Source organism: Triturus cristatus, chromosome 2_1 (assembly GCF_964204655.1).
Source record: "Triturus cristatus chromosome 2_1, aTriCri1.1, whole genome shotgun sequence".
NCBI lineage: Eukaryota > Metazoa > Chordata > Amphibia > Caudata > Salamandridae > Triturus > Triturus cristatus.
The window spans coordinates 800,204,724-800,218,044 of NC_140581.1; the positions used below are offsets into that span (position 1 = coordinate 800,204,724).

Consider the following 13,321-nt stretch of genomic DNA (forward strand, 5'->3'; position numbering starts at 1 on the left):
TCGGGGGAGGCGATGGAGCCTGCGCACTAGAGGTTCATCTGCGCTATGCGTAAAATCACTGAGCAGAGGGGATTTGGCTTCATTAGACATGGGTGCTACACGCCAAATTCACATGGTGCTTTGAGGACAATGGGGTACATCTGTCCAGTATAAGCATGGACCTGTTCTTGCTGGATAGGGGAGAGGCCCTAGAAATAGCAGGATGTAAATAGGAATGCCGGCCTTGGTGGGGGGGCCTGGCTGCGACGGTCACCACACCCAGGGCTGTGGCGGAGTTACAGGGCGATCCAGAGGAAGATAGGTACTCAGGTGTACCCTCTTCAGGAGCACAAAGGGTGCTGAGGCCTAATATCCCCAGGAAGTCTTTGCGGTGGACCCTGAGGTGCGACATCGCCCCGTCTGTCCTACGGGCGGTTGGAAACCTGTACAACCGGAGGTCGCTTGAACGCTCCGTCCCTCGTAGGGGGGGCCTAAGTAAGGAGGTGGACCGATGGTTCACCGGAAGTGGGAGGGGTTATCCCCTCACCACAACCGCTAAGCACCGATTGGCTAAGGCCACGATGCAAGTTGGCCCATCAAGTGGTAGGCCACGAGGGGCGGCTTGCCTTTGGATCGCCTGTAAAATAACCCATGTTGGCATAATTGGTATGCTAATAAACCTGCAGCAATTTTCTCCACCACAAAGTTGTCTTGTCTGATTATTTATGTTACCTGTATGTTGCTGCATGAGGGCTGGTGAGTGTTGCCGATATTGGCAATATGCTATGTGGTGCGAGAGCACTCGTCAGAGTCCCAAATTCTCTTGTAAAGCGCTCTGACACCTTTGGGTAAAGTACACGCTACATAAAAATGCATAAATAAACAAATTTAAAGAAAGGATATTTTCCAAGACGATCGCAAAATGTTGATAATTTAACGTGTGCTGGTAATTTGTTAATTTTGAACCATCTCTTCTTTCCCTGGCTAATGTACAGTTTCTATTTTTGTCCATCTTCTATTTCCCCATCTCTTTTCGCCACTTCCTCTTCTGGTCTTTGGCAAGCGTTGCTAGGGTGATAGCTGTCAGTCAGGGCGAGGGGTGACGTACTTCCGGCGGTGTGTCAGAGCGGCCGGTGTCAGAATCGAAGAGGAGCTGGGGTTTGTGCTTGGCGGCTGTAGGTGTCTCGACGCTGCAGGTGTTGGAGGAGATTGGTAGCTGGGCGGAAGGCGGCTCGCGGCCGGGCCGCTAACACTCTGGATCCCGCCGCCAGGCCCCGAGCGCTGCCGGCCTCTTCCCCGGGAGCCGCCGCTCTGCGCCGGGGAGAGGTAGAGAGACTGGGGAACGGTGTGCCTGTCTGCATTGGACCTGAACCTAGGGCAGTAGAAACTGCGGCACCCTCTGTCAGATTGGGGTCAACGCCTCCCACCATCGACACCAGCAGCAGCAGCCCGGCCCACCCGCAACATGGAGGTAGCATGAGCCCCGACAAGAAGCGGTTCAGCCCCGGAGCCCGCATCATGCTGGTTAAGAGGATCATCATGAAGGAGGCTGGCGCGGTTAGTGCAGGGGATGGGACCGGTGTGAATACTGAGGGCGATGGTTTTGGCACAGATGTATTGAGGGGGTGTATTGTGCGAGTGGCGATTTCTGAGGGTTACTGCTGTCTGTCTGTGTTTTGCCTACGTTCAGGGTCCCTTTGGACAGCGATCCTGCGGGATGGATCCTCCAGAGCTGAGGCACGGAGCCGCAGTCATTATTTGCGTTAGCAGAGGACCAGTGGCTTGTATCATACGGTTTCCTATCCGCCATCCTTGAATCTACCCCCGCCACATGACACACTCCTCCCTTTCCGGGGTACAATATCAAGCGCCCAGGGCACGACCCACAAACGCCCTATCCCCAGTTTAGTACTTTGGAGACCACTCTCTAACTATAGCTGTTAGATAATTCGGGGCTGGTTCTGCCCGTTAAGTTCTTTTTTTTAGTTTCTCTTCTCATAATATCCGAATTCCTTCTCTTCCCCGATCTCCTGTTTTTATCTCCTTTCCATCCTACCCTTTATATACGTATTGATAATTCAGTTTCACTTTTGGTATCTCGTAACCAGGTGGGCAGGATCGGCAGGGCACGGCGTGCCCCTACTTCTTAAATTCAACCGATTCTGTACCCCTACTTCTTTTTTTAAAACATGTGTCCCAGGACGGCTGAAAGAGCCTACAGATAAGGTTCGGCGGGTGAGCAGGGAAGGAAAAGGACTCTGACTTTTCCTTCATGCCCAGAGAAGTCAAGGACAGTGTCCACTTCTGCTTTGCCGCTGTCAGCTGTCTCTTAATCCCTCTCTTTCTGTCTCGCTCCTCCCCACTTCCTGAAAACCGTGACTTCAAGCTACGGTTCTCACCCTCTTTCCTCTGCTCGTTAATTTGTTCCCCTGTGAAATGGATCCAAAAAAGAAAAACGTGCTGGAAAGCTAATCTTTTTCTTACATTTTTCTATTCCAAAGTGCAGCCTTTGGATGGAGAGAAATAAAAGGTTAAAAATCTGAAAAATAAAGCAAGGCGAAGTTGTCGCAAAATAACCAGATTGGTTTTCTTCTTCACACCTAAACACATTAGCGCCACTTCATAGAGTTTGCCAGTGAAGCGCTGCTTTCGTTTTCTCATCTTTCTTTGAAAAACATTGTTTTCCGCAGGTGGGGAAGTACACCATTCCTGGAGGTACTACAATTTCTGGTTAATGTGTTCAGGGATGTGTTTTTTTTAAACCATACTGCTCACGTTCTGTAAGGATAGAAGCAATGGACATTAAAACGGGTCCCACCTGGGCCCCGTAGTCATGTCCTTAACTTTTCAGACACAATCACTAATTGATTTCTGAATAATGAGTATACAAAAGCATTAAGGTAACCATGTTTTTCCTGTTTACATTTCACATGCTTTACTTAATTGTGCCTTCCCTATGAGTGTTTGCTTTTTCCAGGATGTTACTTTTTTTTCAGGCAGCATATTGCTCTTGTCCAGTGCGTAATTTGAATTGAGTCACATTCAGGTGTTTATATCGGGGCACAATCGGGATGTAGTTGAAGGCATTGCGAGTTTCTCTCAGTGGGGCAGTATGGTGTTAAGTGAGGGGGGAGGATGTGGCACTATGGTCAGAGCTGCGGAATTTGGAACTGAGGAACCAGGTTCAGCCTTCATGACCAGTCCCCCAGACCACTCTCCTGAGGGAGCACATTCCTATGCTAGACCTTAGAAGGCCCGCAAGACCTTAGAAGCACTGGTGTCTTAGCACCAGCAGGTGGACCCTAACGATGGCAAGTGTGGGTTAACCTTCAAGGCTTGTCCACCACAATCCATACTGAAGTTCACCTCCAGTATTGCGGACAGGCCTACGAAGTAGCACATCCTAGAGCAACAGTGACTCTGTCACTGGGGTGACAGGACCTTTCAGCAGGGCGGCTCTAGGGCGGTGGGATCGCATCGGGTGCTCACTTTGGGTAGGGTCATCATGTTTGCAAGTATATTATGGTTTAAAATGCACTTGCTGCTGCCTTCCTTGCCTCCAGCAATTTTCGGCAACAATAAAATTGCCATGATAACTCCGGTGATTAATGTTCTTCTAGAGAGAGGTCAGAGTTTTCCACTAGTGGAAGTTTTGACTCATCGAAAGGTAGCGCAGAGTGTTAATGTGCCTGCTGCAAAGAACATGTACCTTTCAGATCACAAAGTGCACAGAATATTAATAGGTCAGTGGGTTACTGCTTTTGTCAGAGAGATCCTTTTGTTACTTGCAGTTTATAAGTTAAAATAGCATAGAACAGTGAGCTATTAACTGCCATCTAAGAGCTGGATGCAAACTGCAAGGTATAAATTAGAGCGTTATGTTCCCCCCCCCCCGTCTTTGATTATCCTAATGTTGCAAAAAGTGTTCATTTGGATATGAATCAATTCTGATTATTAAAGAGAACCCCCAACCTTGGTATTACGTTTTAAATTCAGTTTGTTCTTCTCCAGACCAATCACTATTAGACTATACTGCTTACTAGTATGGTTGTCATGTGAATCCTACACCTTGTAGTCCTTTTCCTTATGTAAAACTTCCTATACAGTGATTTACACACACATGATTGATTGTCTCTGTGTAATGTGTGTGATGTAAAGTGCTCTGACACCCTACACTGGTTTCAGTGGCTCTGTAAATCAAACTAAATGCATGCGAGAGAGAGCGTGGTTATGGAAACTTGAGGGGCACTGTTAAAGGGTAGTAGTGAGGGAATCCGTGGCTGAGGTGGTCAGTGAGGGGTACCAACAAACATTGTTGCACAGGGCACCACCAGCGCTAAAGCTGGCCCTGCCCTTGAGGCCAGTCTGCTTCACCCATTGGTACCTCCATTGGCCTTGTTTCAGCAGTAGTAGCTGCAACTTACTAGGGATCGACAATGCAGGATTTGCATACACGCCAAACTAAGAGGCATGTACAAGCCCATATCGCCACCACAACGTAACTTTTTCCGACGTTGTGGTGGCGATAGGGGCCTTCCCTTATGTACAAGGCAGCGTTAAGCTACTTAACTTGGCTTAACGCTGCCTTGTAAATAAGGCCGCCTTTCACGCAATGGTTAACGTGAAAGGGGTGGGCAGTGGGTGTTGCAGTAGGCGTTCCACCGCAACACCCATTGATTTTAACGCTGCCCCCTATGTACAAGGGCAGCGTGCATAGGAGGCAGCGCCAAATTTAAGACCTGGGAAAACCTGGTCTTAACTTGGCGAAATGAGGAGAAATACTTTTTCTCCTCGTTTTTGCTTTTTCCATGTGTGCTACCTTATGCAGCACACATGGAATAAACAAAATGCTATGGATTGTTTATGTTCAGGAAGGTTCCCCCTTCCTGTACATAAAGAATCTGTAAAAAAAAAAATGCCATTTTGTGACTTTCATGTGTGCTGCATGAAGCAGCACAAATAAAAGTGACAAAATGGCATTTTAGGATTGTTTATGTGCAGGAAGGGACACCTTCCTACACATAAACAATCCTTCCCTGCACGCAGACACCCTTGCACTATGGTGCAAGGGTTCGTGCGTTGGCGCTACACTGCTAAGTGTAGCACCAGCACAGGGGCAAACGCAAGGCTGCACCATATTGTTGTAAATCTGGTGCAGCCTTGCGTTTCTGAAGTGGCGTAGTGAGGCGTTAAGCCATTACGGCTAACACCTCACTCCGCCACTTCACTTGTACGTATCCCCCTAAGTTAGCGAACTTCGCAGTCTCTCTGCTTCATGCACAAGCACTTTTAACATGTGCTGCCTGCTTTGGGGCCATTGGAATTATGCAGCAATGGAGGACAAAATGATGCCGCAGCGTTGACTAAATTAAGCAGGAAAAAAAAGGCTGCATTGTAATGCAATATATTTTCTGATACTTTATTATTTTGAAATTTTTACACATACTAACTCTCTGGGAAAATGTTGCCTCATTAGTACCAGTGTAACATACAAATGCAGCAGTGAGAGAGGTGATCAGTCAACCTTTGCAAAGGGCCGTCCACTTTGCAGCAACATGTCACATTTTTTTAGTAGCTTTTGATCCGTTTCAGCTACAAATAAATTATTAGTTAAAAATTTCAGATTATGCAGCAGATGATGTATTATGTGTCAAATATGTCAAAGCCATAATTATATGGAAAATGTTTGCAAACTAGGATATTTTGCCATTTATGTTTGAACTGCTCTTGTGGAAAAAAAGGGAGAAGTGGTGCTGATGACAGAAACGCCATGGCTCGGAGACAAGCAGCTTGTGCTTTCACTTTTAACCTCTTAAGTGCCCATGACGAGATAGTCTCGTCATGGAGCATGGTTGCGCTGTGCCCATGACGAGACTATCTCGTCATGAACCCCACCCACTAATGTAACGCCCGGCACAGGAGGGGGAAAGGGCGTGGCACAGAAGGGGCTAACCGTATGTGGGACATTCTGTGATTGAAAACATATCCCTCTTTGTGAATGTTTTTAATGTCAATAACTCATATTAAGCTTTAACTAATCATGTGCATCCATTGGTTGTATTAAATAACATAATAATCTGTAACTGGTCAGTAAAATGTCAAACACATACAACAAATTGGGATGTTTTCCGCATTCTGGCCACACCTCTGACTCCGTCCACTGATCGAGTCCTCGGGTTATTCCCACCCTCTGATTCTCCGCCCACAGTTCCCCTACTTTTTCTCTCCCACTTCGACCACTGCTCGTAACACATTACCTGTTTCCACCCTTGGCGCTGCTGACTTAAGTCTTATCTTTTGGCCCAACTTTGTTTTTAAATAAATATGTTCTCTTGTCTTCATTGTTGTTCTAACCTTAATTTCAGTGACCTATTCTACACACCCCAACATTTCCCTTTAAACATTTCCAATTCTGCAGTCGGTGTTTTCTTTCACTATACTGATGCGCTGTTACTGCTTGTTTTAGAGGTCTCCTTTTTACCTGCCTGAAGTGTCATAACTTGTATCTGGTCTTCAAGTCTGTTCCTAGTTTGGTTACGCTCTTTCATCCATCTCCTCAAAACTCTTACACTCTTGGATTCTTTCCTCTACTTCTCATGTGTGTACCCCATGTCTTCCTTTCTCTTTCACTTTTTCATCTCTAATGGCTCTAATCACACTTGCCCTATCTTCTTCCCCCCTTTTCATTGTCTTAAGCATTTGATTAACATTGTCTCATCTCTCCTGAGCTACTTTTTGTATAGATTGTAATAAATCAATGCTTTCACGAAAACACTTGATAAATACTCCAAGTCCAAATTTGGTCACCTCACATGGATTGGTCATAGTCCACTCAGGGATGGCAGGCTAGAATTTGTTTAAGGAGAGTGGTGAGCAAAATCTCTACGGTACATCCTTGGATTCGGCTGATGCATTGATCGTATTAATTGGTATCAAATATGTGTATCAGAGTTGAGAAGTCACCATGACATAATTGACTGCACCACATTGCGGGTTTTAATGGCTGCTAGTGTAAGGCTCAGAAAATCCGCATGGAGTGGGATGTAACAACAAAGTTGGGCCGAACGATAAGACTTAACTCCGCAGATTAGATCGGGTCGGAAAAGTTGGGGATGGAATTGCCATCATTCTAAAAACTGATTTTATATGTGTTACTTCCTCCCTCTTCCTTCTAGAATGTGAAAGTCTTCAGTTCCAAATCACACTCTACCCCACCCATACGTCCTCAGGTGTCCTTATCTACAGACATCAGCCTAGTTTTACAAAACAAAACACATGACTATAGTGGGCGACTTTAACTTGCATTTCAACATACAGGGCAACCCCTCTGTCAAAATGCTAACAGCAGATCTTAAGGCATTACAACTAACCCAACTCTTATCAACCCCCACACATGAGTAAGGGCAGACTTTAGACCTCATTTTTTCCAATGACCCTCTGGTTACTCTTCCTAGAAAAATCCCGGTCTCCTGGTCCAATCATTGTCTTATTCTCTTTTAAACTTCCCAACAGATCATGACAGCCATAAGAAGATGGTCGAAGCTAGATCCTAGGTTTTGGGTAAACCATCCTGAAAGATACAACTCCTAAATTTGTAATTTAGAAGAGGATTATCCGCAATGGGAAAGTTGTATCACACAGTCACTAGATGCATGCATTCCCAAAACCAACTCCATACCTAAAACACATACAAAACAAGCCCCTTGGTACAGTGACGGCCTCTTTGCAATTAAAAAACATTGCAAGAAATTAGAAAGAAACTGAAGAAAGGAATTTGACCAGGCACTTACAATAAAATACAAAGCTTCAATCAGATCCTAACACAACAAAATAAAGAAATCGCAGGCTAAATTCTATGAGGAAAAAATCACTCAGGCTTTGAACTCTCCAAAATAACTATTTAGAGTGGTTAAAACCCTATCAACTGCACTTGATAGTAACACAGTTTCCGAAGCCACAAAAGAAAGATGCAACGATATAGCATCCTTCTTCCACAAAAAAGTGAACAATATTTAAGACCAATTTCAGATCAACCTCGAACCTGTGCTAGGGGAGGTAACTAAGGGCAGGGATCTGCCACTGCCTCCAATTCTAGCAAAATTCCCTATGCTTGACAAAGAGACCATCCATAATCTTATAAAGGCAATCAAATCCAGATCTCCATTAGATCTTGCTTCCCCACATACCTTATCCAAAGTGGCAGAGGTCATATTACCGTCATTCATTGAGCTTCCTAATATCTCACTAAAGGTGGGCTTGGTTCCTAAGCAATGGAAGCATGCAGTAATGAGGCCACTATTGGAAAAAACCTCAGCTAGATTCAGAAATCCTTGCCTATTTACGGCCCATCTCATTACTCCCCTTTCTAGGAAAAGTACTAGAAAAACATGTCAATCAGACATTTGCAAACTTTCTGGAAAATAACAACATTCTTCATCCAACCCAGATGGGTTTCCATACCCACCATAGCACGGAAGCAGCACTTCTGGTGGTCACAGAGGAGGTCAAAGCTATACTGGATAACGGAGGCTCATCCTCTATCCTACCACTGGATTTAAGTGCGGCATTCGACACAGTGGATCACAAGATCCTAAGAGATAGACTTTGCGAGGTGGCAATCTAGGGCAAAGCATTAGATTGGCTCACCTCGTATCTAGAAAACAGATCATTCCAAGTCATGGACAAAGACTTCCTCTCTGACAGCTTTCCAACGATTTGCGTTATCCCTCAGGGATCTTCTCTCAGCCCCACGTGTTGTTCTATATATTGGTGCGCTCTTGCCACCTTAGTGCAGGAATTTAAACTGTCAGCGGTCTCCTGTGTGGCTGTCACCCAGCTGGTTGTTTCTCTTACAGAAGGCCCTAATCCAGGAAATAAACATTTAGCACCCTGTTTGGATAATCTGCGCCACTGGATGTCAAGCTGCCGCCTAAAGCTGAATGTTGATAAGACAGAATTAATGATACTTGCAAACCAGGCCATACACAGACCTCTGATCAGCTGGCCAATGTTGACATGCCCCCCCCCCCCCTCTTCCCAAACCGGTGATAAAAAATTTGGGAATCTGCTTGGACAATTTGCTAGCAATGGACCACCAAGCAAATAAATTGTCTGGCATCTGTTTCTCTTTACTCCGAATGTTCAGGAAGATACTGGTATTGATCCCAGCGCATGTAAGGAAAACAGTCATTCAATCCCTCATAGTTTCCCGTCTGGATTATGGCAACTCACTTTATGTGGGCGCACCCAAATACGTAATAAAGAGACTTCAGACTGTGCAAAATCCGGCAGCAAGGCTCCTTCTAAAGGTTCTTAGCTGTGTCTCCGCAAGAGAACCCCTCAAGCGGCTGCATTGGCTCTCAATTGAGGCAAGGATTAAGTTTAAATCCCTCTGTATTGCTCATAGGGCCATAAATAACAAGGGCCCAGTAAAGCTCAGAGAGTTGGTAACCATTTATGTTCCATCAAGACACTTGAGATCCTCGCATCTGCATTTTCTCAGTACAGCCGGGGTAAAAAGGATGAGATGGGGAGAAAGATCGTTTGTACACGTAGTACCGAAGTTCTGGAACGATCTTACACCCAGTCTCAGCACTGGAGAATGAAATTTCCTTCTGGAAAAAACTTAAGACATGGCTCTTTTCCTGTTAATGTACCAGACAGAGGCCCTACTCTCAGCACAGTACTCACCAGTACGGGGAAGCCTTTGGGTAGCCATTCGCTTTACATAACATAAACATAAACGTTTAGTAGTTTGGTTAATGACAGGAGAGTGAGGGATAGAAGCGTGGCAAATGTTTTGAAATATGGCAGCAGTGTTAGTCAGGTTGGCAGGTCCCATTGTGATATTTTTTCGTATTGTTAGAGAGATTTCTGCCCTGCTTCTTTATTGGTTGCTGCATTAATTTTGACCAATGTTAGGAGGCTGAACAGGTATCGGGGAGGGGTAAAAATGCGGGCTGTAATACAGTTCTATATGATCAGCTTGGTTGACAGATAAGTGAAGGCCAGAGTATGTAGCTAGTGGGACCTACAGTGTCAGACTAAGCTAGAGCCTTCTGTTGGCCAGCATTGTATTGCCTTTATCGCTATATTTTTTATTTATTTTATTTAAAAAGTTTTGTATAGGGCGAACATGACCCTAGAGGGTATCAGAGCACTTTACAGAGAATTGGGACACATGTAAGGGGAGACAATTGTGGTATGACCACAAAATATATACAGGTACGTAACTCCATAATCGTGGAGGGAATCAGTATGGCAACAACATAAGATATCATAAGTAAGCAGAAGAGCATGACAAGGTAGGCAGAAGAACATGTATATTGAATACAGCGAAATGAGTTTTCGTGACAATAGATGAGGTGGAGCAGTCCATTGGGCTAGGAGGACCTGCCAGACCTAGGCTGATGGGACAATAGGCCGTGGCTAAACCCCTAATTCAGAAAAGTACTCATCAGTAAAGCTTTCTCTTCCTTTTTGAAGGACACTGTTGAAGGATTCAGTCGAGTTTATGTAGTCAGGGAGTTCTAGATTCTCGGCAATACCCGAAGAAGGACCGATTATAAGTTTTAATGTTAAATTATTTTGGGGGTTTAAACAGGGTACTGGAGCTCCTGGAGGATCAAACACTACCTGAAAGATCTAGCTTTTTTGCAAGGTACAGAGTGTTGAAATGAAGGGCTTTATGGTTCATACAGGCAAGTTTTAGTTGTATCCTTGTCTCGAAAGGTAACCAATTTAGAGATTTCCAATCCAGAGAGATTTGGTTGCTTTTCTTGGAGCCTGTGATGAGCCTGGCAACAGCATTTAAAGAAGTCCTAAGAGGGTCTAGTCTGAACCTAGGTCGACCATAGAGAGTTGCACTGCCATATTCCAACCTTGAGATGACTAATGCTTGCACAGTGGACTTGAAGTCATCGGGGCGAAGATAGAGTTTTAATGTTCTTAGGATGCTTTATTGGAAGTTCGCTCCTATGGTAGATGCGCCGATGTGATCCTACATGTTCAAGTTCTTATCCAGAACTGTTTCCAGAGATCTCGTAGAGTCTGATATGTGGTGTGCAGTTTAGAGCGGATAGATTTTTCATAAATTTCTCCAAGATACGGCCTTGCTTGGGAGGGGAGATGAGGAGGAATTCAGTTTTTAGGGTGTTTAGTTTGAGATGGCTGGAGGTTAGCCAGTTTTGGATTTTGTGCAGGGTTCTGTTGAGTGTCTTGATATCATCAGGAGAAGAGATTTTCATGTACAACTGGTTGTCATCCACATACATGTGATACTGGATGTTAGATGCTTTGAGGATTTCAGTAAGATGTTCAATGAATAGGTTGAAGAGTGTGGATGAGAGAGAGAACCCCTGGGGAACCCCAAAAGTGCAAGGACTGGAATTGAAGAGGGTTTGATTGATTTTAAATCTGCGTTCTGTTATGGAGAAACAAGGCAAACCATTTTAGTACTGAGCCGGAGAGCCCCATCCCATGTTCCAGAAGGCTCAGGAGATTGTCATGTTTGACAGTGTCAAAAGCTGAGAGGTCGAGTAGGATTAATAGGCAGGATTCGTTCTGATCAAGCATTGTAAGAGCATCATCGACTATATGAGTGATGGCTGTTTTGGTGCTGTGACACTAACGGAAGCCCAATTAGAATTGATCAAGAAGCTGGAATTCCTCAATGTGATTACACAGTTGTGCATGAACACATTTCTTAAAGATCTTTGCAAGATTTGGGATTTTTGTGATTGGTCGAAAGTTATTAAGGTTGTTTGGATCAGCAGTAGGTTATTTGAGAATGGGCAGAACCTGACCGGACTTTAAGAAGTCCAGGATCTCACCTTGAAGTAGGTAGACATTAACAATCTTGGTCCAGAATGGAACTAGGGACCTTATCATCTCCTTAAAGAAATTGGAGGGAAGGGGATCGTTGAAGTGATTTGAGGGTTTCAGAGTAGATACGAATGGATGTATTGTTAAAGGTTGAAAATTGACTCCAATAAGCACTGTTTTTGGGGGGGTGACATGCTGCAAGATGGGGCTGCGGGGGCAAGGGGGAGGCTGGGAGGAATGATAGATCAGTCAGGGCAGACCTTAGATCAGATTCGATCTTGTTAGACTTTTCAGGGAAGAAGGGAGGCAAAGTCCTCACAGTTTGGTATTGGACTGGAGCTAAATAGCGATTGAATGAGAGTGTTATTGGATTGAAGTTTAGTCAGATCAAACTGTATTTTGCTGCGATTCTATAGTACTCCTACTTTGTATTCTGCTTGTCCCGGTGCTGTATGGTGGTTAGCTTTGGTGGACTGGGATAGGGCACTGGCTCACAAGACCATTCTGAGGTCATTCCATCTCATGTCTGCTAATCTGCACTTAAAAGGGACGGGTGTTTATGCTGTGGCATATCTTGGTTGCAAGCTTATATAAGACTCCTGGGTTTCTTAACAAAGCGGCATGCCAGAAGCTGAGTAGGTGACCCGGGGTGATAATCCCAAATTGAAAAAAGTTGGCTAAAGATTGTATTCCCCAGCGGTTATTATCTGTTTGAATGTTATGATTTCCCAGGGTGTTGGGATAGGCAATTGGGAGTGGCTGGCTTGGAAACAGCCAGATTTTCATCTCTCTTCCAATCTTGAAATGTTCTTAGATGCCACAGATCTTAGCGGGTAGAGAGTTCCGAAGTTTGGCTGGTTGGACGGAAAGAGAAGATTTTCCTGTAGATTATCTTAAGGCACAATGACGATCTGAAGAGGTTTGCCTGAATTAGAGCAATGTTATATTTGTACACTTACATTTCTTTTTAAGATAAAGCGATCCTTTTTCTTGGTAGGCACTGTGCTTTGGAATCGATCTTCTTGCTGCTGTTAGCTATTGGCGTCCTTGTAGGACTGGTGAAGGAGATTAGGGACTCCATGTGGAAGAAGTTGCATGGTGATACTAGCATCCTAGTTGCTGCCTTGTTTATAGACTAGCATCCTGTTTTCCTCCACACTGATGAACAGTGTGTGGGGGTCCGGGTCCGAGCCTTGTTTATAGACTACTATTGCCTTGTTTACAGACTACTACTACTACAAGTGTTACCTTAGGGCTCCCTGGAGTGGCAGAGCAGTGCTCCAGGATATGAGGGGGTACTTTTGGAAACTTACTTCTGCTCTGCTGCTTCAGTTGTGGCCCGTGAGCCTGCATCAGGCTGTTCCTCACCACCCATGACCCTAACTCCATACATCACCCAAAGATTTGAGGGCATCATAAAACCTGGATATTCGGGGACAGGCTATGCTGCTGTGCTTGGCTAGAATAGGCTGTGTGTAGGTGGAACCCTCCCCTGGCTGCCATTCCAGCATTAGCCATG

The 13,321-nt window shown here is 44.9% G+C and overlaps 1 protein-coding gene across 1 annotated transcript in view; it reads left to right on the plus strand.

Moving 5' to 3' along the window:
- Nucleotides 1-1,061: 1,061 nt before the first annotated feature.
- Nucleotides 1,062-13,321, plus strand: part of LOC146865902 (solute carrier family 71 member 2-like) — a 271,637-nt gene continuing 259,377 nt past the window's right edge. The window contains exon 1 of the mRNA XM_085632831.1: nucleotides 1,062-1,536. Coding sequence (XP_085488957.1) covers nucleotides 1,456-1,536 — 81 coding nt within the window. The 5' untranslated portion in view covers nucleotides 1,062-1,455. The remainder of the gene's footprint in view (nucleotides 1,537-13,321) is intronic.